The sequence below is a fragment of the Oncorhynchus masou genome, chromosome 13 (genome assembly GCF_036934945.1).
Source record: "Oncorhynchus masou masou isolate Uvic2021 chromosome 13, UVic_Omas_1.1, whole genome shotgun sequence".
In the NCBI taxonomy this organism is placed as follows: Eukaryota; Metazoa; Chordata; class Actinopteri; order Salmoniformes; family Salmonidae; genus Oncorhynchus; species Oncorhynchus masou.
In genome coordinates this window covers 23354508-23380840 of record NC_088224.1, presented here as the reverse complement: position 1 = coordinate 23380840, position 26333 = coordinate 23354508, and the positions used below count along the sequence as shown (strand labels likewise).

Below are 26333 nucleotides of genomic sequence, written 5' to 3'. Positions count from 1 at the left end.
ACGTTTGGCCACTCGAACATTCAGCTCCCTCCAAAGATGTTCTATGGGATTAAGGTCTGGAGACTGGCTAGGCCACTCCAGGACCTTAATGTGCTTCTTCTTGAGCCACTCCTTTATTGCCTTGGCCATGTGTTTTAGGTCATTGTCATGCTGGAATACCCATCCACAACCCATTTTCAGTGCCCTGGCTGAGGGAAGGAGGTTCTCACCCAAGATTTGACAGTTCATGGCCCTGTCCATCGTCCCTTTGTGGCGGTGAAGTTGTCCTGTCCCCTTAGCAGAAAAACACCCCCAAAGCATAAAGTTTCCACCTTCATGTTTGACGGTGGGGACGGTGTTCTTGGGGTCATAGGCAGCATTCCTCCTCCTCCAAACACAGCGATTTGAGTTGATGCTAAAGAGCTCCACTATGGTGTCTACTAGCATGCCAACGAGAGCGTACAGGTTGCAGTCGTGGGTGGTATATGGGGCTTTGGTGACAAAACGGATGGCACTGTGATAGACTGCATCCAATTTATTGAGTAGGGTATTGGAGGCTATTTTGTAAATGACATCGCCGAAGTCGAGGATCGGTAGGATCGTCAGTTTTACGAGGGTATGTTTGGCAGCATGAGTGAAGGATGCTTTGTTTGCGAAATAGGAAGCCAATTCTAGATTTAACTTTGGATTGGAGATGTGTGATGTGAGTCTGGAAGGAGAGTTTACAGTCTAACCAGACACCTAAGTATTTGTAGTTGTCCACATATTCTAAGTCAGAACCGTCCAGAGTAGTGATGCTGGACGGGCGGGCAGGTGCAGGCAGCGATCGGTTGAAGAGCATGCATTTAGTTTTACTTGTATTTAAGAGCAGTTGGAGACCACGGAAGGAGAGTTGTATGGCATTGAAGCTCATCTGGAGGGTTGTTAACACAGTGTCCAAAGAAGGACAAAAGTATACAGAATGGTGTCGTCTGTGTAGAGGTGGATCAGAGACTCACCAGCAGCAAGAGCGACATCATTGATGTATACAGAGAAGAAAGTCGGCCCAAGAATTTAACCCTGTGGCACCCCCATAGAGACTGCCAGAGGCCCGGAGAACAGGCTCTCCGATTTAACACACTGAACTCTATCAGGGAAGTAGTTGGTGAACCAGGCGAGGCAATCATTTGAGAGACCAAGGTTAACGAGTCTGTCGATGAGGATATGGTGATTGACAGAGTCGAAACCTTGGCCAGGTCAATGAATACGGCTGCACAGTATTGTTTCTTATCGATGGAGGCTAAGATATCGTTAAGGACCTTTGAGCATGGCTGAGGTGCACCCATGACCAGCTCTGAAACGAGATTGCATAGCGGAGAAGGTGCGGTGGGATTCGAAATGGTCGGTAATCTGTTTGTTGACTAGGCTTTCGAAGACCTTAGAAAGGCAGGGTCGGATAGATATAGGTCTGTAGCAGTTTGGTTCAAGAGTGTTCCCGCCCTTTAAAGAGGGGGATGACCACAGCTGCTTTCCAATCTTTGGGAAACTCAGACGACACGAAAGAGATGTTGAACAATAGGGGTTGCAACAATTTCGGCAGATAATATTTTAGAAAGAAAGGGTCCAGATTGTCTAGCCCGGCTGATTTGTAGGGGTCCAGATATTGCAGCTCTTTCAGAACATCAGCTGACTGGATTTGGGAGAAGGAGAAATGGGGAAGGCTTGGGCGAGTTGCTGTGGGGGGTACAGTGCAGTTGACCGGGGTAGGGGTAGCCAGGTGGAAAGCATGGCCAGCCGTAGAAAAATGCTTATTGAAATTCTCAATTATAGTGGATTTATCGGTGGTGACAGAGTTTCCTATCCTCAGTGCAGTGGGCAGATGGGAGGAGGTGTTCTTATTCTCCATGGACTTTACAGTGTCCCAGAACATTTATTAGTTTGTGTTGCAGGAAGCAAATTTCTGCTTGAAAAAGCTAGCCTTGGCCTTTCTAACTGCCTGTGTATATTGGTTCCTGACTTCCCTGAAAAGTTGCATATCACGGGGTCTGTTCAATGCAAATGCAAGGGCTATATCTGTTCCTGGTTCTAAATGTCTTGAATGGGGCATGCTTATTTAAGATGGTGAGGAAGGCATTTAAAAAAATAACCAGGCATCCTCTACTGAAGGGGTGAGGTCAATATCCTATCAAGATACCCGGCCAGGTTAATTAGAAAGGCCTACTTGCTGAAGTGTTTCAGGGAGCGTTTGACAGGGATGAGTGGAGGTCGCTTGACCTCTGACCCATTACGGATGCAGGCAATAAGGCAGTGATCGCTGAGATCTTGGTTGAAAACAGCAGAGGTGTATTTAGAGAGCAAGTTGTTTAGGATGATATCTATGAGGGTGCCCGTGTTTACGGCTTTGGGGTGGTACCTGGTAGGTTCATTGATAATTTGTGTGAGATTGAGGGCATCAAGCTTAGATTGTAGTAATCAAGTAGTAACCAAAAAAGTGTGAAACAAATCAAAATATATTTTATATTTGAGATTCTTCAAAGTAGCCACCCTTTGCCTTGTTGACAGCTTTGCACACTCTTGGCATTTTCTCAACCAGCTTCACCTGGAATGCTTTTCCAACGGTCTTGAAGAAGTTCCCACATATGCTGAGCACTTGTTGGCTGCTTTTCCTTGACTGCAGTCCAACTCTACCCAAACCATCTCAACTGGGTTGAGGTCAGTGATTGTGGAGGCCAGGTCATCTGATGTAGCACTCCATTACTCTCTTGGTCAAACAGCCCTTACACAACCTGGAAGTATGTTGGGTCAGTGTCCTGTTGAAAAACAAATGATAGTCCCACTAAGCGCAAATCAGATGAGATGGTGTATCACTGCAGAATGCTGTGGTAGCCATGCTGGTTAAGTGTGCTTTGAATTCAGAATAAATCACAGACAATGTCACCAGTAAAGTGACCCCACACCATCACACCTCCTCCTCCATGCTTCACGGTGGGAACCACAAATGCGGAGATCATCCGTTCACCAACTCTGTATCTCACAAAGACACAGCAATCTAATGTCCATTGCTTGTGTTCCTTGGCCCAAGCAAGTCTCTTCTTATTATTGCTGTCCTTTAGTTGTGGTTTCTTTGCAGCAATTCGATCATGAAGGCCTGATTCACACAGTCTCCTCTGGACAGTTGATGTTGCGATGTGTATGTTACTTGAACTCTGTGAAGCATTTATTTGGACTGCAATTTCTGAGGCTGGTAAGTCTAATGAACTTATCCTCTGCAGCAGAGGTAACTCTGGGTCTTCCTTTCCTGTGGCGGTCCTCATGAGAGCCAGTTTCATCATAGCTGTTGATGGTTTCTGCAACTGCACTTGAAGAAACTTTCTAAGTTCTTGACATTTTCCAGATTGACTGACCTTCATGTCTTAAAGTAATGACCGACTGTCGTTTCTCTTTGCTTATTTGAGCTGTTCTTGCCAAAATATGGTCTTGGTCTTTTACCAAATAGGGCTTGCCTCTGTATACAACCCCTACCTTGTCACACCACAACTGATTGGCTCAAATTTATTAAGAAGGAAAGACATTTCACAAATTAACTTTCAACAAGGAACACCTGTTAATTGAAATGCATTCCAGGTGACTACCTCATGAAACTGGTTACGAGAATGCCAAGAGTGTGCAAAGCTGTCATCAAGGCAAAGGGTGGCTAATATAAAATATATTTTGATTTATTTAACACTTTTTTGGTTACTACATGATTCCATGTGTTATTACATAGTTTTGATGTCTTCACAATTATTCTATGTAGAAAATAGTAAAAATAAAGAAAAACCCTTGAATGAGTAGGTGTGTCCAAACTTTTGACTGGTGCTGTACATATTACCTCAACTACTGACCCGTACCCCTGCACATTGACTCTGTACCGGTACCCCGTGTATATAGCCTCGTTATTTTATAGTGTTACTTTATTTATTTTACCCCTATACAGTGGGGGAGAAAGTATTTAGTCAGCCACCAATTGTGCAAGTTCTTCCACTTAAAAAGATGAGAGAGGCCTGTAATTTTCATCATAGGTACACTTCAACAATGACAGACAAAATTAGAGAGAAAAAATCCAGAAAATCACATTGTAGGATTTTTTATTAATTTATTTGCAAATTATGGTGGAAAATAAGTATTTGGTCACCTACAACCAAGCAAGATTTCTGGCTCTCACAGACCTGTAACTTCTTCTTTAAGAGGCTCCTCTGTCCTCCACTCGTTACCTGTATTAATGGCACCTGTTTGAACTTGTTATCAGTATAAAAGACACCTGTCCACAACCTCAAACAGTTACACTTCAAACTCCACTATGGCCAAGACCAAAGAGCTGTCAAAGGACACCAGAAACAAAATTGTAGACATGCACCAGGCTGGGAAGACTGAATCTGCAATAGGTAAGCAGCTTGGATTGAAGAAATCAACTGTGGGAGCAATTATTAGGAAATGGAAGACATACAAGACCACTGATAATGTCCCTTGATCTGGGGCTTCACGCAAAATCTCACCCCGTGGGGTCAAAATGATCACAAGAACGGTGAGCAAAAATCCCAGAACCACACGGGGGGACCTAGTGAATGACCTGCAGAGAGCTGGGACCTAAGTAACAAAGCCTACCATCAGTAACACACTACGCCGCCAGGGACTCAAATCCTGCAGTGACAGACGTGTCCCCCTGCTTAAGCCAGTACATGTCCAGGCCCGTCTGACGTTTGCTAGAGAGCATTTGGATGATCCAGAAGAAGATTGGGAGAATGTCATATGGTCAGATGAAACCAAAATATAGCTTTTTGGGAAAAACTCAACTCGTCGTGTTTGGAGGACAAAGAATGCTGAGTTGCATCCAAAGAACACCATACCTACTGTGAAGCATGGGGGTGGAAACATTATACTTTGGGGCTGTTTTTCTGCAAAGGGACAAGGACGACTGATCCGTGTAAAGGAAAGAATGAATGGGCCATGTATCGTGAGATTTTGAGTTAAAACCTCCTTCCATCAGCAAGGGCATTGAAGATGAAACGTGGCTGGGTCTTTCAGCATGACAATGATCCCAAACACACCGCCCGGGCAACGAAGGAGTGGCTTCGTAAGAAGCATTTCAACGTCCTGGAGTGGCCTGGCCAGTCTCCAGATCTCAACCCCATAGAATATCTTTGGAGGGAGTTGAAAGTCTGTGTTGCCCAGCAACAGCCCCAAAACATCACTGCTCTAGAGGAGATCTGCATGGAGGAATGGGCCAAAATACCAGCAACAGTGTGTGAAAACCTTGTGAAGACTTACAGAAAACGTTTGACCTCTTTCATTGCCAACAAAGGGTATATAACAAAGTATTGAGAAACTTTTGTTATTGACCAAATACTTATTTTCCACCATAATTTGCAAATAAATTCATTAAAAATCCTACAATGTGATTTTCTGGAGAAAAAAAATCTCATTTTCTGTGTCATAGTTGAAGTGTAACTATGATGAAAATTACAGGCCTCTCTCATCTTTTTAAGTGGGAGAACTTGCACAATTGGTGGCTGACTAAATACTTTTTTGCCCCACTGTATATAGCCTTGTTATTTTATTGGTCAGTTTTTTTTACATGAGTTTATTTAGCAAATATTTTCTTTCTGCATTGTTGGTTAAATGCTTGTAAGTAAGCATTTAACGGTAAGGTCTAAACCGGTTATATTCGGCGCATGTGACAAAGATTTTTTCGTTGTTGATTTGATTTGACATGAGAACAGGCCGTGGCTTGGGTGGCTGAGGTCAATGATGATTTTCTTGACCTGGTGTTTTTGGTGTCCTTCATAACGATGGAAGTGAGTGCTACGGGTCGGTAGTCATTCAGTTCACTTACTGAAGGTGGAACTGAGGGTGGAACTATAAAGCTAGCTGGTCTGCACATGCTCTGAGGGTGAAACTATAAAACTAGCTGGTCTGAACATGCTCTGAGGGTGGAACTATAAAGCTAGTTGGTCTGCACATGCTCTGAGGGTGGAACTATACAGTGAGCTGGTCTGCACATGCTCTGAGGGTGGACATGCTCTGGTCTGGTGGAACTATACAGCTAGCTGGGACATGTGGTGGAGATAGACTGTGAGCTGGTCTGCCAACACATGATTAATTACCAACTCAGCCGAGAAGGTAACTTAGTCAGAGTGAGCTGAACCTGGCCGCCTTTTGAAAACCTGTCGTAGGATAGTAGTATTGCCATGGGATGGAGGAAGTCCATGCTCTGAGGGTGGAACTATACAGCTAGCTGGTCTGCACATGCTCTGAGGGTGGAACTATACAGCTAGCTGGTCTGAACATGCTCTGAGGGTGGAACTATACAGCTAGCTGGTCTGCACATGCTCTGAGGGTGGAACTATACAGCTAGCTGGTCTGCACATGCTCTGAGGGTGGAACTATAAAGCTAGCTGGCAATTAGAGCAGGTGAAACATAAAAAGTGTATGGTTAGAAAGGTTTACTTCTCTATTACAGTAAAATAATGTCTCAATGTGCTTCAGTGTCCATATGACCCAGTATGTTGGACCAAACCTCAAATGCAAATAACGAGTTGAGACCGCTTGTCAGAGAGGAAGGAGTGACCTCTCAGCTTTGCTGTTGTGAGTGGTGGAGGAGGAGCTTAGTGTGTGTGTGTGTGTGTGTGTGTGTCAGACTCTCTCCAGGTGTGTGTTAGAGGATCTTTATGAGTTTCCGTCTCTGGAGAAAGACATGAAGGAGTTCCAGAAGCTTCTACGACGTAGACAGTGAGTGTGTGTGTGTATAAACAGAGAGGAAGAGGCAAAGCGCGAGGTTTCACTCTCGCCATAATCAGTTAAAAATAAACCCAATGCGTTTCTATGAGTTTATTTTGGACCTAAGCTTGTCGCCTGCCTCACAGCCTTTGGGACAATGACTCTCATTGTTAGGGCGGAGACATGAGCATCTCGTCATGATATACAGGTCTCTGGTGTAAATGGGAAGGTGCACACAGCACAGAAGGAGCAAAGGAGGCAAGACAAATTAGAACATGAGAACCAGCGGACATAAACGACATACAGGCATTTGGAATATCATGCAAAAACATAGATTTGATTTATTTTGAAACATCGCCCACTCTTCTCACTGAAGAGTGTGGTTTCAGAAGGAATGGTTTAAGTAATGGTGGATTATACAGGTCCAACCCTGGCAATGCAGTTTCATGAAGGGCTGAGAATGCAGATGGCCTGAGCAAGGCGCTGAATCACTGATCTACAAATCATCTTACATCCCTAATAGCCAGTCATTATGTTATCAAGATTAGTGCATCTGTGCAGACTGAGCTTGCTGCACAACGTTAAACTCTGTCCATGGGAAACATGTGACAAAAAAGTAATGGATAGAGCAGCCGAAAGGTTCCTATGAATAATTAACTAACCAGCTGTCTGATGTTTAGATAGGAAAGCAAGCATTTCATAGAACACCACTTTAAATGACTAGACTATTTAGCTGGCTTCTACCCCTTTCCTTCTCTCCACCCCTCTCACCCCTCCTCTCTCCTTCCACCCTACCATTCCCATTTTCCTCCCTCCTTCCAACTGCTTTCATTTTCTCCATGTTAACAACTCTCCTTCACTCCTCCAATTTCATCCACACACACACACACACACACACACACACACACACACACACACACACACACACACACACACACACACACACACACACACACACACACACACACACACACACACACACACACACACACACACACACACACACACACACACAACCCCCGGGCCACAGATCTAATCTTAGTAATCAGGTATTGCAGTGTTGTGCGTTAATCTCGCTTTAGGCTTGTTTCAGCTTGTTAAACATGTTTCTGTTTAAAAAACACACACACATGCGCGAGTACACACACACTCCTCTCTTTCTTTTCTTTCAGCTCTCTTTTTGACTGGTGATCATTAGGGCCGAAGACTCATTTACCCAAGATGGTCTTTTGTCAGCGTTTCCCAATAGGTCACGCTAGTTAGACAACACTGAAATATGCTACAATATATTCCTAGGAAAGAAAAGAAGAAAGAAAGAATGAAGAACAGTAGAAGTGGTGGTTATGTTGCAACATGTTAGGACATTCCTAAGAGCAGGGGAGGGATTGGTGCACACAAACAAACACACAAATTAAATTATTTGGTGTACATTTAAATAAGTGTAATGGACTGAGTACAGATCTTTGGGGGATCCCACAATCACCAAACTATCTGCTGTGTGTATGTGTGACCGGAAGTCCCCACAAGAATAGTAAACTAACCAACATTTGACTAATTAGGGACATTTTGTTAGTCCCCACAAAGTCAAATGCTATTTCTAAGGGGTTTACGGTTAAGGTAGAATTTGTGTTAGGGTTTGAATTAGGTTTAGGGGTTATGGTTAGAAGTCAGGGTTAGGTTTTGGGGTTAAGGTTAACTAGGATTTAACAAGACTGTGTTAAGGATAAACAAGTGTGTGTGTGTACGTGTTTACTCACCAGACACTCTGCTCTCCGGTGCTCCTCTCTGGTCATCCAGTCGTAGGTCACTCAGCAGGTGTTCTAGAATCTTCAGGGGTGTTCCAGACACCACCACATACCTAAACAGACGCACACAGAGAAAAGTTACACATAAACAAGGACTCACGCACACACAAACACACACGATACACACATACCAACACACCTGTCAGAAGCACAGGAGGAAGAGCAGGAATAGTATTCCTCAGAGCTTCTATCTCTCCTTTCTCTCTCTTCCCTCTCCTCCTCTCCCTCCTCATCCTCCCCTTCCTCATCAATGTAAGGTAGACTACTCCAGTCATCTTCATCCTCATCATCAATGTAGAGCAGGTAAGGGACATTGAAGGTCGGGACAGAACTACTACAACAGTCATCTTCATCATCATCACTACCGTCTTCATCTTCCTCTGCCTCCACTAGTGTGACAGTTCTCAAGTCCATCTCAATTCCTCCACAGGATGTGTTCTCCCTAGCACAACATGTTCAGCCAGGGTGCTCTGTCCTGGGCTGAAGAGCCAGCCTGCTTCCTCTGCCTGCCTGAAGCTCCACAGATATAGAGGCTATAGTAGCTCTACCCCAAAAGGGGATGTACTGAGGCCTCCCCTCTCCCTGCCTAACACCAGAGACACACACACACCCTTTATAATGTGTAAACACACCCTCTTGGCAGCAAACAGTCTTGCTTTCTTTTGATTTGTTTCTCCCTTCAAGACAAGAAAATCATTCTCTCTCTGCTTGCAGCTAAAACACACACGTTCTCTGTCATAACACACACAAACCCACACACATCCTCTCGGAAGCAAACACACAATCTATCTTGTCAGGGCAGATGCTTGTGTGCGTGCAGGCATGCAAAGGGTGTGACTTAAGAGAGGGAAAAGGAGGGAGAATGTAAAATATTTTTCTTGACATGGCTTTCAACGAACAGGTTTGTCTGGGACATACACAGCATACAGTTTGAAGTCTTTATAGATCATATATACCGTTTACATGATTCATTTGTATATTCCAGCAACGCCCACAAAGACAGAGAGATTGAAATTGAAAGATAAGGATACTGACCTCTTCTCTCCGTCCTCCTCTCTGGCCCCTCCCCCTGATGGTGAGGAAGCGGGGTTAGGTGATGTCACTGATGATGGCGAGGAAGCGGGGTTAGGTGATGTCACTGATGATGGCACTCTCTGTAGCACAAGGACGTCCCGACCCCTTTCCTTAAGACACACCCTCCCTACTGCCTCTCCCTGAGAGAGAGAGAGAGAGAGAGAGAGAGAGAGAGAGAGATGTACATTGGTATTGTATGCAGAATATAGAGAGAAACAGGAGGACAATGTGTCAGAGTAGAAAATATATTGTAGGGTGTCCAATCAAAAACGTATCTTTTGACCAATGAGTGAAATAAGTTAATTATGTAGATAATCCTTTAAGAAAACCAATGGTCCTAACCTCATGTCTCTATCATAATCCGTTCAAAGATTACAAGAGTTTTTACCCTTGTAGGATGGCCAGAATTAGGGTGACTAAATCAATGGAGGCCAGAGGAGAAAAAATAGGTCAAAACTCTGAAAAATTGCATCTCATCAGATAGACTGGATTCTGTGCAAGAATGAAAACGACTGCTACCTGACAGGCTCACTTTCCTCTCGAACCCACAGGACAAAAAACAATATAGAGCTAAGATGTATATAGATTTTGAGACATGACATGAAGTATTTTCATATTTCAGAATACACTTGTCATATTAATGCAAAATTCCCATTGTTGTTAGAAGATTTCTCACAAAAAGAAGCATCTCTGTGAAAGGTCAACGGAGCACTGAGCATATAAAAGGTTTTTTAATTTTCAAAGCCTTTTAGATTTCATTCAGCTCATGTCATGCAACCTGCAGAATCAACTGTGAAGACCACGACCACCCTATCTCTTGGGCAAGGACCCACCACATCTCCCATCAACTCCCTGTGAGCTGCAGATTAAAACAACGGTCTGATATCTGATACAGGGTTACCCCTCTAAACACACACCAACCACACACACACACATGGCACACATAATGCACATCTACACACACAGTTAGAATCTGCTGCAGCAAAACCACATCCATTTAGTTTGAGAAAGTATGCTAGCAATGTAAGAGAAAACAGAGTTTGGACATTTGATGGCCTGAAAGTAAAGGAATTGTCTGAATGTTATATACTAGAGAGACAGAATGTTGTATACTAGAGAGACAGAATGTTATTTACTAGAGACAGAATGTTGTATACTAGAGACTAGAGGTCGACCGATTAAATCAGTATGGCCGATTAATTAGGGCCGATTTCAAGTTGTCATAACAATCGGTAATCGACCTTTTTGGACGCTAATTATGGCCGATTACATTGCACTCCACGAGGAGACTGCATGGCAGGCTGACTACCTCTTACGCGAGTGCAGCAAGGAGCCAAGGTAAGATGCTAGCTAGCATTAAACTTATAAAAAACAATCAACCTTAACATAATCACTAGTTAACTACACATGGTTGATGATATTACTAGGTTAACTAGCTTGTCCTGCGTTGCATATAATCAATGCGGTGCCTGTAAATTTATCATCGAATTACAGCCTACTTCGCCAAACGGGTGATGATTTAACAAAAGCACAATCGTAGCACGAATGTACCAAACCATAAACATCAAAACCTTTCTTAAAATCAATACACAGAAGTATATATTTTTAAACCTGCCTATTTAGTTAAAAGAAATCCATGTTAGCAGGCAATATTAACTAGGGAAATTGTGTCACTTCTCTTGCGTTCATTGCATGCAGAGTCAAGGTATATGCAGCAGTTTGGGCCGCCTGGCTCGATGCGAACAAAATTTGCCAGAATTTGACATAATTATGACATAACATTGAAGGTTGTAACAGCAATATTTAGATTTAGGGTAGCCACACGTTTGGTAAAATACGGAATGGTTCCGTATTTCACTGAAAGAATAAACGTTTTGTTTTCGAAATTATAGTTTCCGGATTTGACCATATTAATGGCCAAAGGCTCGTATTTCTGTGTTTATTATATTATAACTAAGTCTATGATTTGATATTTGATAGAGCAGTCTTTCTGACTGAGCAGTGGCAGGCAGCAGCAGGCTCGTAAGCATTCATTCAAACTTTACTGCGTTTGCCTTCAGCTCTTAGCAATGCCTGAAGCACAGCGCTGTTTATGACTTCAAGCCTATGAACTCCTGAGATTAGGCTGGCAATACTATAGTGCCTATTAGAGCATACAATAGTCAAAGGTATATGAAATAGAAATGGTATAGAGAGAAATAATTAACCAATAATAACTACACCCTAAAACTTCTTAACTGGGAATATTGAAGAACTGGAAATATTGAACCACCAGCTTTCATATGTTCTGAGCAAGGAACTTAAACGTTAGCTTTTTTACATGGCACATATTGTACTTTTACTGTCTTTTCCAACACCATGTTTTTGCATTATTTAAACCAAATTCAGCATGTTTCATTATTTATTTGAGACTAACTACATTTTATTTATGTATTAGGTTAAAATAAGTGTTGATTCAGTGCCTTGCGAAAGTATTCGGCCCCCTTGAACTTTGCGACCTTTTGCCACATTTCAGGCTTCAAACATAAAGATATAAAACTGTATTTTTTTGTGAAGAATCAACAACAAGTGGGACATAATCATGAAGTGGAACGACATTTATTGGATATTTCAAACTTTTTTAATAAATCAAAAACTGAAAAATTGGGCGTGCAACATTATTCAGCCCCCTTAAGTTAATACTTTGTAGCGCCACCTTTTGCTGCGATTACAGCTGTATATTAATCGGTATCGTCTTTTTTGGTCCTTCAATAATTGGTATCGGCGTTAAAAAAATCATAATCGGTCGACCTCTACTAGTACTAGAGACAGAATGTTGTATCCTAGAGATACATAATTTTATATACAAGAGACAGAATAATACAGTGCATTCAGAAAGTATTCAGACCCCTTGACTTTTTCCACATTTTGTTAAGTTACAGCATTATTCTAAAATTGATTAAATTATTTTCCTTATCAACCTACACACAATACCCCATAATAACAAAGCAAAAACAGGTTTTTAGACATTTTTGCAAATCTATTTAAAAAATAAAATAATATTCGTATTCACACCCTTTGCTATGAGACTCGAAATTGACCTCAGGGGCATCCTGTTTCCGTTGATCATCCTTGAGATGTTTCTGCAACTTGATTGGAGTCCTACTGTGGTAAATTCAATTAATTGAACATGATTTGGAAAAACACTGTCTATATAAGGTCTCACAGTTGATAGTGCATGTCAGAGCAAGAACCAAGCCATGAGGTCAAAGGAATTGTCAGCAGAACTCTGAGACAGGATTGTGTTTTTTTGTTTTTTACTTTTATTTAACTAGGCAAGTCAGTTAAGAACAAATTCTTATTTTCAATGACGTCCTAGGAACAGTGGGTTAACTGCCTGGTTCATGGGCAGAATGACAGATTTTTACCTTGTCAGCTCAGGGATTCGATCTTGCAACCTTTTGGACACTAGTCCAACGCACTAACCACTAGGCTACCTGCCGCCTCGTGTTGAAGAAATGTTTTGGTACCCTGCAGAAATGTTTTGGTACCCTTCCCCAGATCTGTGCCTCAACAGATCTGTGTTGGGGTACAGATCTGGGGAAGGGTACCAAAACATTTCTGCAGCATTGAAGGTCCCCAAGAACACAGTGGCCTCCATCATTCTTAAATGGAAAAAGTTTTGAACCACCAAGAATCTTACTAGAGCTGGCTGCCTGGCCAAACTGAGCAATCGGGGGAGACAGGCCTTGGTCAGGGAGGTGACCACGAACCCGATGGTCACAGACAGAGCTCCAGAGTTCCTCTGTGGAGATGGGAGAACCTTCCAGGAGGACAATCATCTCTGCAGCACTCCACCAATCAGGCAGTTATGGTAGAGTGGCCAGAAGGAAGCCACAACTCTGTAAAAGGCACATGACAGCCTGCATGGAGTTTTCCAAAGGGCACCTAAAGGACACTCAGACCAAGAGAAACAAGATTCTTGGATTTGATAAACGAAGACTGAACTCTTTGGCCTGAATGCCAAGCGTCACGTCTGGAGGAAACCTGGCACCATCCCTACAGTGAAGCATGGTGATGGTAGCATCATGCTGTGGGGATGTTTTTCAGCAGCAGGGACTGGGAGACTAGTCAGGATCGAGGGAAAGATGAACAGAGCAATGTACAGAGAGATCCTTGATGAAAACCTGCTCCAGAGCCCTCAGTACCTCAGACTGGGGGCATAGGTTCACCTTCCAACAGGACAACAACCCTAAGCACAAAGCCAAGACAATGCAGGAGTGGCTTTGGGACAAGTCTCTGAATGTCCTTGTTTGGCCCAGTCAGAGCCCGTACTTGAACCCGATCGATCATCTCTGGAGAGACCTGAAAAAATCTGTGCAGCGACGCACCCCATCCATCCAACCTGACACAGCTTGAGAGGATCTGCAGAGAAGAATGGGAGGAACTCCCCAAATACAGGTGTGCCAAGCTTGTAGCATCATACCCAAGAAGACTTGAGACTGCAATCGCTGCCAAAGGTGCTTCAACAAAGGAGTTCAACAAACAGAGTAAAAGGTCTGAATACACATGTAAATGTGATATTTAAAAAAAAAAGAAATTGTTTTTGCCTTGTCATTATTAGGTATTGTGTGTTGACTAATGAGGACATTTAAAAATATATATATATATATTTAAAAAAAAGGCTGTAATGTAACTAAATGTGGACAAAGTCAATGGGTCTAAATACTTTCCAAATGCACTGTACTAGAGACAGAATGTTATAAACTAGAGACAGAATGTTATGTTCTAGAGACAGAATGTTATGTACTAGAGACAGAATGTTATAAACTAGAGACAGAATGTTATAAACTAGAGACAGAATGTTATATACTAGAGAGACAGAATGTTATAAACTAGAGAGACAGAATGTTATAAACTAGAGAGACAGAATGTTATGTACTAGAGAGACAATGTTATGTACTAGAGACAGAATGTTATGTACTAGAGACAGAATGTTATATACTAGAGACAGAATGTTATATACTAGAGACAGAATGTTATAAACTAGAGACAGAATGTTATATACTAGAGACAGAATGTTATAAACTAGAGACAGAATGTTATGTACTAGAGAGACATAATGTTATAAACTAGAGACAGAATGTTATATACTAGAGACAGAATGTTATAAACTAGAGACAGAATGTTATAAACTAGAGAGACAGAATGTTATGTACTAGAGACAGAATGTTATAAACTAGAGACAGAATGTTATGTACTAGAGACAGAATGTTATAAACTAGAGACATAATGTTATGTACTAGAGACAGAATGTTATAAACTTGAGGCAGAATGTTATATACTAAAGACAGAATGTTATAAACTAGAGACAGAATGTTATGTACTTGAGACAGAATGTTATGTACTAGAGACAGAATGTTATAAACTAGAGACAGAATGTTATAAACTAGAGACAGAATGTTATATACTAGAGAGACAGAATGTTATAAACTAGAGAGACAGAATGTTATAAACTAGAGAGACAGAATGTTATGTACTAGAGACAGAATGTTATAAACTAGAGAGACAGAATGTTATGTACTAGAGACAATGTTATAAACTAGAGAGACAGAATGTTATGTACTAGAGACAGAATGTTATAAACTAGAGACAGAATGCTATAAACTAGAGAGACAGAATGTTATGTACTAGAGACAGAATGTTATAAACTAGAGAGACAGAATGTTATGTACTAGAGACAGAATGTTATAAACTAGAGACAGAATGTTATAAACTAGAGACAGAATGTTATGTACTAGAGACAGAATGTTATAAACTAGAGAGACAGAATGTTATGTACTAGAGACAATGTTATAAACTAGAGAGACAGAATGTTATGTACTAGAGACAGAATGTTATAAACTAGAGACAGAATGCTATAAACTAGAGATGTTATGTACTAGAGACAGAATGTTATAAACTAGAGCGACAGAATGTTATGTACTAGAGACAGAATGCTATAAACTAGAGAGACAGAATGTTATAAACTAGAGAGACAGAATGTTATAAACTAGAGAGACAGAATGTTATGTACTAGAGACAGAATGTTATAAACTAGAGAGACAGAATGTTATGTACTAGAGACAATGTTATAAACTAGAGAGACAGAATGTTATGTACTAGAGACAGAATGTTATAAACTAGAGAGACAGAATGTTATGCACTAGAGACAGAATGTTATAAAACTAGAGAGACAGAATGTTATGTACTAGAGACAGAATGTTATAAACTAGAGAGACAGAATGTTATGCACTAGAGACAGAATGTTATAAAACTAGAGAGACAGAATGTTATAAAACTAGAGAGACAGAATGTTATGCACTAGAGACAGAATGTTATAAAACTAGAGAGACAGAATGTTATATAAACTCAGCAAAAAAAGAAACGTCCATTTTTCAGGACCCTGTCTTTCAAAGATAATTTGTAAAAATCCAAATAACTACACAATTCTTCATTGTAAAGGGTTTAAACACTGTTTCTCATGCTTGTTCAATTAACCATAAACAATGAATGAACATGCACCTGTGGAACAGTCATTAAGACACTAACATCTTACAGACGGTAGGCAATTAAGGTCACAGTTATGAACACTTAACACAACGCTACAGGGAGACAGGACGGACAACTGATCGTCCTCGCAGTGGCAGACCACCTGCACAGGATCGGTACATCCGAACATCACACCTGCGGGACAGGTACAGGATGGCAACAACAACTGCCCGAGTTACACCAGGAACGCACAATCCCTCTATCAGTGCTCAGACTGTCGCTGGACCAGACAGGACTGGCAAAAAGTGCTCTTCACTGACGAGTCGCGGTTTTGTCTCGCCAGGGGTGATGGTCGGATAGAGAGATAGAGAGACAGAATGTTGTATACTTGAGAGACAGAATGTTTTTACTAGAGACAGAATGTTGTATACTAGAGACGGAATGTTATATACTAGAGACAGAATGTTATATACTAGAGAGACATAATGTTATATAGTTGAGAGACAGAATGTTATATACTAGAGACAGAATGTTATATACTAGAGACAGAATGTTGTATACTAGAGACATAATGTTATATACTAGAGAGAGAGAATGTTATAAACTAGAGACAGAATGTTATGTACTAGAGACAGAATGTTATGTACTAGAGACAGAATGTTGTGTACTAGAGACAGAATGTTGTGTACTAGAGACAGCATGTTATGTACTAGAGACAGAATGTTATATACTAGAGACAGAATGCTTATACTAGAGACAGAATGTAATATACTAGAGACATAATGTTATATAGTTGAGAGACAGAATGTTATATACTAGAGACAGAATGTTATATACTAGAGACAGAATGTTGTATACTAGAGACAGAATGTTGTATACTAGAGACATAATGTTATATGCTAGAGAGAGAGAATGTTATAAACTAGAGACAGAATGTTATGTACTAGAGACAGAATGTTATGTACTAGAGACAGAATGTTGTGTACTAGAGACAGAATGTTGTGTACTAGAGACAGAATGTAGACAGAATGTTGTGTACTAGAGACAGAATGTTATATACTAGAGACAGAATGTTATGTACTAGAGACAGAATGTTATGTACTAGAGACAGAATGTTATGTACTAGAGACAGAATGTTATATACTGTTATATACTAGAGACAGAATGTAATAAACTAGAGACAGAATGTTATGTACTAGAGACAGAATGTTGTGTACTAGAGACAGCATGTTATGTACTAGAGACAGAATGTTATATACTAGAGACAGAATGTTATGTACTAGAGACAGAATGTTATGTACTAGAGACAGAATGTTATGTACTAGATAGACAGAATGTTATATACAAGATACAGAATGTTATATACTAGAGAGACAGAATGTTATATACTAGATAGACAGAATGTTTTTACTAGAGACAGAATGTTATATACTAGATAGACAGAATGTTTTTACTAGAGACAGAATGTTATATACTAGAGAGACATAATGTTCCAACTTCTCACAGATGACTAGATGACATACATAGAGGGGAGGAAAGGAAAGGAAGGGTTGGAAAGGAAGTCCGTAAAATACACATCCACACATATACCCCCCCCCCACACACACACACAGACAGACACGCACACACACATTGTAAAACACTGACGTGAAGTTAGAGCATACTATCACAAAATATATTATTCAGAAGTATGTTTGTCAGAGGGTGTGTGTGTGTGTGTACTCACGGTGGGGTTGCGGTTGTCTTGTACTCTGTAGTTCTGGTTCTGCAGCAGTCTGCAGCTGTCTGCAGCCAGTCTCTGGACCAGCTCTAGTCTGGTCAGGTCCTCGCGGCCACACACACCGTCCGGCCGCACATCCCCCCCACCCAGCTGTAAGGAACGGGACTGAGAGAACAGGTATCTTAGTCCATAGCCCAACGATATCATCAGGTCACAGGATTAGAGGTGAGAGGTTAAATATAAAGGTAGGTAACACCCCAAAATAGTTTTTGGATCAAATCTACCCCACTCTCACGGTCTGTCAGCTTGTCTTTCTGTCTGTCTCAGGGTCTCTTTCTGTAAATCACAGAGAAAGAGAGAAAATGACTCAAAATAATCCCAGTCCCTCTCTCTCTCTCTCTCTCTCTCTGTGTCTCTGTGTGTTCTTCAGAAACGTAGTGTCGTGTCCTCCCTCGCAGCTCCCTGGCTTTAGAAACACTGCGTCTGGGGCTGTGGGCTTCGAAGGGCCAGTGTGGATGTGTGGAGGAGAAAGAGGGGGTGTTCTTAGCGATAATCTGTTGTTGTGGGGGCAGGTTATATTTGGGATGGAGGAGATCCCTTGGTAATATAATGGTATCATCAGTAAGGCAATATGGACTGTTTATATTGGAGTCTACACGCTGTGTGTGTGCAGAATGGCTGTGAGCAGGGTACTTCCCGCGAGTGAAACTATTCCACGGTGCCGCCACCACACACACACACACACACACCTTCCTGCAAACCATTGTTTACAAAGAAAACACCCCTGATAACAACACACTCTATCTGAGCCACAACCCAAAGTCCAGTCTCCCCTCTTCTACTTCCTCACTCAAAGAGAGATCAGCCAAGTAAACATGCACACACACGTGATGGAGGGTAATGAATTATTGAAGGAGTGTAAAAGGTTTATTCAGTATACACTCTTCTACTTTCCTCTCTTGTCCGCTCCTCCCCTCTTCTCCCATCCTTCCCACTCCTCTCCTGTGTGTGTGTGTGTGTGTGTGTGTGTGTGTGTGTGTGTGTGTGTGTGTGTGTGTGTGTGTGTGTGTATCAAAATGCTGTAATTTTTAGACTGCTGGCTGGTGGCAATAATGTAATTACTTGTTCAGTAATTAAAGTTGAAAATTCAAACATGGCAGATTGTAAAATACATTTTTGCTCTAACAGTATACTCATCAGCTACCAATAGATGTTTTATAATATAATACTGTCCTGTACAGGCTACCTGAACCTGCATGACATGATCCATCCTCGTGCTCTCTTCCAGCTTGGACAGAAAGTTGTTGTGCGTAAAACCAGGCTATTAATGACCAATAATACAGCCAGTCCACCCTCAAAACACTAGCTTACTATGGATTTTTTCATGATTCGGTCTACTATCTATCTATAGCTATTAGAGGTTGACTGATTAATCGGCATTTTCATAACAATCGGAAATCTGCATTTTTGGACACCAATTGTGGCCGATTTTTTATTTTTGTTTTGTTTTTTGTTTACCTTTATTTAACTAGGCAAGTCAGTTAAGAACACATTCTTATTTTCAATGACGTCCTAGGAACGGTGGGTTAACTGCCTGGTTCATGGGCAGAACGACAGATTTTTACCTTGTCAGCTCGGGGATTCAAACTTGCAACCTTTTGGTTACTAGTCCAACGCTCTAACCACCTGCCTTACATTGCACTCCACGAGGAGGCTGCGTGGCAGGCTGACTACCTGTTACGCGAGTGCAGCAAGGAGCCAAGGTAAGTTGCTAGCTAGCATTAAACTTATCTTATTAAAAACAATCAACCTTAACATAATCACAAGTTAACTACAAATGGTTGATGATATTACTAGGTTAACTAGCTTGTCCTGCGTTGCATATAATCGATGTGGTGTCTGTTAATTTCTCATCGAATCACAGCCTACTTCTCCAAACGGGTGACGACTTAACAAGCGCATTCGCGAAAAAAGCACTGTTGTTGCACCAATGTGTATCTAACCATAAACATCAATGCATTTCTGTCACACCCTGACCTGAGATATCTGTAACGGTTAAAGTTCATGGTTCTTTAATAAGAGAAACTATACATGAACAGAATACAAAACAAGAAACGTGAAAACCCGAAAACAGTCCCGTGTGGCACAAACACTGACATAGGAGACAAACACCCACAAAATACCAAAAGAATATGGCTGCCTAAATATGGTTCCCAATCAGAGACAACGATAAACACCTGCCTCTGATTGAGAACCACTCTAGGCAACCATATACTTATCTAGACAACTACACTGAACACAATCCCATAAATCTAATTAACCCCTAGGCAAGACGAAACACAATAAATCACCCATGTCACACCCTGGCCTAACCAAAATAATAAAGAAAACACAGATAACTAAGACCAGGGCGTGACAATATCTCTGTTTTCTTTATATTTTGGTTAGGTCAGGGTGTGACTAACTAGGGTGGGTACGCTAGTTTTTGTATTGTCTAGGGTTTTTGTATGTCTATGGTTTTGTAGATCTAGGGGTTTTTGTAATTCTCTGTTGGCCTGATATGGTTCCCAATCAGAGACAGCTGTTTATCGTCGTCTCTGATTGGGGAACATATTTAGGTAGCCATTTCCCTTTGGTGTTTGTGGGATCTTGTCTATGTGTAGTTGCATGTCAGCACTCGTTTATATAGCGTCACGTTTCGGTTTGTTATTTTGTTATTTTGTTAAGTGATTCATTCTTTAAATAAATAAGAATGTACGCATACCACGCTGCGCCTTGGTCCGAACCTTATAACGACCGTGACACTTTCTTTAAAATCAATACACAAGTATATTGTCACGACTTCCGCCAAAGTTGGCTCCCCTGCCTGTTCGGGCGGTGCTCGGCGGTCGTCGTCACCGGCCTACTAGGCGCCACCGATCCCTTTTTTGTTGTCTGTTTGTTTTGTCTTATTAGTTGCACCTGTGTCTATTTGTGTGTGCTTGATGGGCTTCCTTATTTAAAGTAGGTTTACCCGCCCTCGTTTAGTGCGGGATTAATTTTGTGTTACGTGTGTGTGTTAGTTAGGTGTGTTCGTGTTCTGGACCTGTTACCCTGTGTTTTTGGGTGGTCCATATATTTCCGCGCCTTGTGTTGTGGGCTTGTTTGTTTGTGCCGTATTAAAGTGCACTTTTCCCTGTGGAACTCTCTGCGCCTGATTCCATTCCTCACACACCTAGTTCACCATGACATATATATTTTTAAACCTGCATATTTAGTTAATATTGCCTGCTAACATGGCTTTCTTTTAAGTAGGGAAATTGTGTTACTTCTCTTGCGTTCCATGCAAGCAGAGTCAGGGTATATGCAGCAGTTTGGGCCACCTGGCTCGTTGTGAACTGTGTGAAGACCGTTTATTCCTAACAAATACTGTAATTACTTTGCCAGAATTGTACATAATTATGACATAATATTGAAGGTTGTACAATGTAACAGCAATATTTAGACTTATGGATGCCACTCGTTTCACTGAAAGGATAAACGTTTTGGAAAGGATAGTTTCCGTATTTTACCAAATTAATTACTAAGGCTTGTATTTCTGTGTGTTATTATGTTATAATTAAGTCTATGATTTGATAGAGCAGTCTGACTGAGCGATGGTAGGCAGCAGCAGGCTCGTAAGCATTCATTCAAGTGGCATTTTCGTGCGTTTGCCAGCAGCTCTTCGTTGTGCTTCAAGCATTGAGCTGTTTATGACTTCAAGCCTATCAACTCCCAAGATGAGGCGAGTGTAACCGATGTGAAATGGCTAGCTAGTTAGCGGGGTGTGCGCTAATAACGTTTCAATTGGTGACGTCACTCGCTCTTCAACCTTGAAGTAGTTGTTCCGCAGCATTTGTGTAGCAATGGATAACTGTGACGGGTGTCGTCGTCTGAAGAGGAAGAATCGGACCAAAGTGCAGAGTGGTAAGTGTTCATTACTTTTATTGAACTGAACACTGGAACAAAATAACAAAGAGAATAAACGAAACCGAAACATTCTGTCAGGTGCAGAAAACACTAAACAGAAAATAACTATCCACAAAATATAGGTGGGAAAAAGCTACCTAAGTATGGTTCCCAATCAGAGACAACGATAGTCAGCTGTTCCTGATTGAGAACCATACCCGGTCAAAACAAAGAAATACAAAACATAGAAAAAGGAACATAGAATGCCCACCCAAATCACACCCTGACCAAACCAAAATAGAGACATAAAAAGCACTCTAAGGTCAGGGCGTGACAATAACGATGCTTCGAGGGTGGCTGTTTTCGACGTGTTCCTGGTTCGAGCCCAGGTAGGGGCGAGGAGAGGGACAGAAGCTATATTGTTAGACTGGCAATACTAAAGTGCCTATAAGAACATCCAATAGTCAAAGGTATATGAAATATAAATGGTATAGAGAGAAATAGTCCTATAATTCCTATAATAACTACAACCTAAAACTTCTTACCTGGGAATATTGAAGACTCATGTTAAAAGGAACCACCAGCTTTCATATGTTCTCATGTTCTGAGCAAGGAACTGAAACATTAGCTTTCTTACATGGCACATATTTCACTTTTTCTTTCTTCTCCAACACTTTGTTTTTGCATTATTTAAACCAAATTGAACATGTTTCATTATTTATTTGAGGCTAAATTGATTTTATTGATGTATTATATTAAGTTAAAATAAAAGTGTTCATTCAGTATTGTTATAATTGTCATTATTACAAATAAATAAATACAAATTGGCTGTTTAATCAGTATCAGCTTTTTTTGGTCCTCCAATAATCAGTGTCGGTATCGGCGTTGAAAAACCATAATCGGTCGATCTCTAGTAGCTATATACTGTATTTACCTGATATTTAGCTACTACTTATAAACTTATTATAAAAATGACACACCAAATAGCCCAACAATGAGGAAAGAGTAGTCAGTTTGAGGATAAATTTAGCCAATATTTCTTGTTGAACTCATCGGGTTTTGTCTGGCCAATTGTCTACACAAATGGGCTGCAAACTCAAGGTAAATTAAATTAAATCCAACTTGAGAGACTCCCCTGGTCTCCATAAATCATCCTTTTTTTGGGTGCAAATGTTTTCACCACAGCCTACAGGTCAAGGTTGCGGGCCTGACTGTTTTCTATACTGAGTATTGCCAACCCAGACAGTCTTTCCTGAAACATTGTGCATTATAGGCCTATGTCCATTGCACTGCACAGGATTTAAACTTGAATTATGCCAAGATATATACCAGAGATAAGAGACTGTTGATATTGCAACCACACAACTCGCAAACCACTTTTTCTTTTTTTCAAGCCCTCAAGAACGGCTGAATATGATAATCTGTTTGCATCTGCCAATTCTGGACTGGACTGGCTGTCCAGTATCCAGACGACCTGTCCCCAGAGCTTCCTATACAGTTCATCTCAGCCATTAAGGAGAATGAGAGGCTCAATTAAAAAGATGTTGCAGAACTGATGTATTTGAAGCACAACTGCCTTCTGCCCAGTTTCAATGATGTTGCTACGGCAATCAAGCTGCTTTTATATTCCTGTAACTGTCGCTTCTGAGGAGAGATGGTTTTCTAAACTAAAACTGCGTGGGTGTCCGGTATGCCAGTGTGTGTGTATCCTACCATGGTGTTCTCCTCGTTGGGTGTGGGTGTCTGTCGAGGAGTGGAGTCTGGTGACTCTTGGCCATCTTGCTCTGCCACTGCAACCAACCACAACACAGTATGTTAAATTGACAGCTGTCATGACTAATCACCTATAACTAAGGTTTTATTTGCACAAACATACTGTAGTAATACACAATAGTGATGCGCAGGTTGACGCATAACTCGCAGTCCCCGTGGATATATCTGTAGGGCGAGCGGGTTTAGGGTCATGAAATATTGTGTGGATGAAGGGCGGGTGGTGGTGGGTTGAATAAAGAGAAAACAATGCATTAAAAATCCATAAATGTATAATTCTTGTGCAATTAAAATCTATAGGCTACAGTAAGGTTGTTTTTTCATTCTTTTTACCTGTCATTAGTACGTAAGCCTAAGCTTTAGGGCCTAACTGTACACGTGCCTAATACACGCCAATCACCAAATGCTTTTGGGAATTTAAGGGAAAAAAAAGTTACCGTCGATCCACTGAGGCAAAAAGGACAATGTCGGCATTGAATTCCATAATAGAAACGCTGCAAATGGAGAGTTGAAAATAAAGAGAAGGGAGGCCAGAAAAGTAATGTTTGGTAAAGATTTGTTGAAGTGGTAAAAGAGGATGATGGCAGTGCTGGCTATGTTATGTGTGATGATGGTGAGAGACGCTATACAAATTCCACAGTCACAAGACGGGGACATCAAATATGCACGTCAAAGGGAACTGTACTGTTTAGATGGGTTAAATGGAATAGAAACTGAAATCTGGACACTTGTTATAGGAATATATCCTCTCACTTGGCCTAATAGGAATTCCTGCAGAATGAAGCATTTCTTGCTGTAAAATGATACATTTTGACTCGGGAACAGGAGTGGAGGAATATGATTTCTTTCTTTCAGCATCTTGAGAGAATGAATGCGGGGTTAGGGACCGTCTGTAAATGTGCTATCTTTATCAGCATCATCAAATCTGATAGCATTTCAACCACCTAAAATATGCCTCCATGTCGAACTGAAATCTTATCGGAAACATGTTGGTTCGTATTCACATGCTTTTAATTTCCTTAAAATCGATGCCATTTAAAAATGTATACATATGTTATTGCATTTTCTCCCTGGTCCCAAAACGTCTGCTGTGCAAGACCAGCAGAGAGGAAAGAGAAAACTTTACCGATGTCAACTACATTGAAGCATTCATCGATATCTAACATTATTCTGGTGAGCAAGAGTTTATTTTGTCTTCTAGGGCAGTAATGACAGAAGAGAAGCTGCATGTATGTAATTATAGACATGTTGACTAACAAATAGACTACCAACATGTTGGAAATTATATGCACAAACGTCTAAATTAGGCTTAAAAAAAGAAATCCTGTCAAATCCCCTGGTAAAAAATTGTTCCGTAATCTGACTGTACAGTGCATTTTCTATTTGCGGGTTAAGGTTGGGTGTGACCTCACTTTATCACATATAGTTGAGGCGTTGAGGATGGGTTATTAGCAGGCGGCTTCGGGGAACAAACAGCTGACCTGCGCATCACTAACACACATAATATAGTACCACATGTAATATAGTAACCAACTCACTGGCTTTGCGAGCCTTGCGGGCAAGAGCAGCAGCCAACTCATTCTGGACCTGTAGGGGTAGAACATACAGCAAACTCAATGACAGCTCCTGTCAAGCAGGCACGCACGCACGCACGCACACACACACGCACACACACACACACACACACACACACACACACACACACACACACACACACACACACACACACACACACACACACACACACACACACACACACACACACACACACACACACACACACACACACACACACACACACACACCGTGGAGGTGAGTCTCTCTAGTGCTTTCATCTGGAGAAAGCTGTCCCCACAGACATCTCTGTTCCCCTCCGAGTCCTCCTCAGACCTACAACACACACGCATACGCGCACACACACACACACACACACACACACACACACACACACACTTTTTAAAAAATGATAATGTGCAAATATTGTTCAATCCAGGTGTGCAAAGGGAATTACCCAGGAAGACTGCCGAAGGTGATTCTAACATATGTGTGAATACTTACAGTACCAGTCAAAACACACTCATTCAAGGGTTTTTCTTTATTTTTACTATTTTCTACATTATAGAAAAATAGTGAAGACATTACTATGAAATAACAAATATGGAATCATGTAGTAACCAAAAAAGTGTTAAACAAATCAAAATATATGTTATACTCTTAGCCACCCTTTGCCTTGATTACAGCTTTGCACACTCTTGGCATTCTGTCAACCAGCTTCATAAGGTAGTCACCTGGAATGCATTTCAATTAACAGGTGTACCTTGTTAAAAAGTCAAAAGTTAAACATATGTATTTTAATAACACTTTTTTGATTTTCTACATGATTCCATTTGTGCTATTACATAGGTTTGACGTTGTCACTATTATTCTACAATGTAGAAAATAGTCACACACAAAACATTTTTTTGAATGGTACTGTATGTAAATAAGATATTTCTGTACTTCATTTTCAATAAATTTGCTAAGATTTCTAAAAACATGTTTTCACTTTGTCATTATGGGGTATTGTGTGTAGATGTGTGAGAGAAACAATTGAATCCATTCTTAATTCAGATTGTAACAACACACATTTTGGAATAAGTCAAGGGCTATGAATATATTCTAAAGGCACTCTAGTTGAATAGCCCTACTCTACTGATCTCTCTGTTGGTACCTCTACTGCCACCTCGACTGCTACTGAATCTAAACAGGAAACAAGACCTTGTTCTCTCCTCTCTTTTCCTCCTTCTGTCTGTCTGTGTGTGTGAGTGTGTGTG

At 41.0% G+C, this 26333-nt stretch overlaps 1 protein-coding gene across 2 annotated transcripts in view; it reads right to left on the bottom strand.

Moving 5' to 3' along the window:
* LOC135551929 (rap guanine nucleotide exchange factor 5-like) overlaps positions 1–26333 on the bottom strand; it is a 69337-nt gene that overhangs the window by 23269 nt on the left and 19735 nt on the right. For both annotated transcript variants that reach the window (XM_064983216.1, XM_064983217.1), the window contains exons 6-11: positions 25326–25410; positions 25059–25107; positions 23464–23540; positions 17830–17988; positions 9555–9733; positions 8472–8572 (exon numbers count right to left, since the gene is read on the bottom strand). In XM_064983216.1, coding sequence (XP_064839288.1) covers positions 8472–8572; positions 9555–9733; positions 17830–17988; positions 23464–23540; positions 25059–25107; positions 25326–25410 — 650 coding nt within the window. The remainder of the gene's footprint in view (positions 1–8471; positions 8573–9554; positions 9734–17829; positions 17989–23463; positions 23541–25058; positions 25108–25325; positions 25411–26333) is intronic.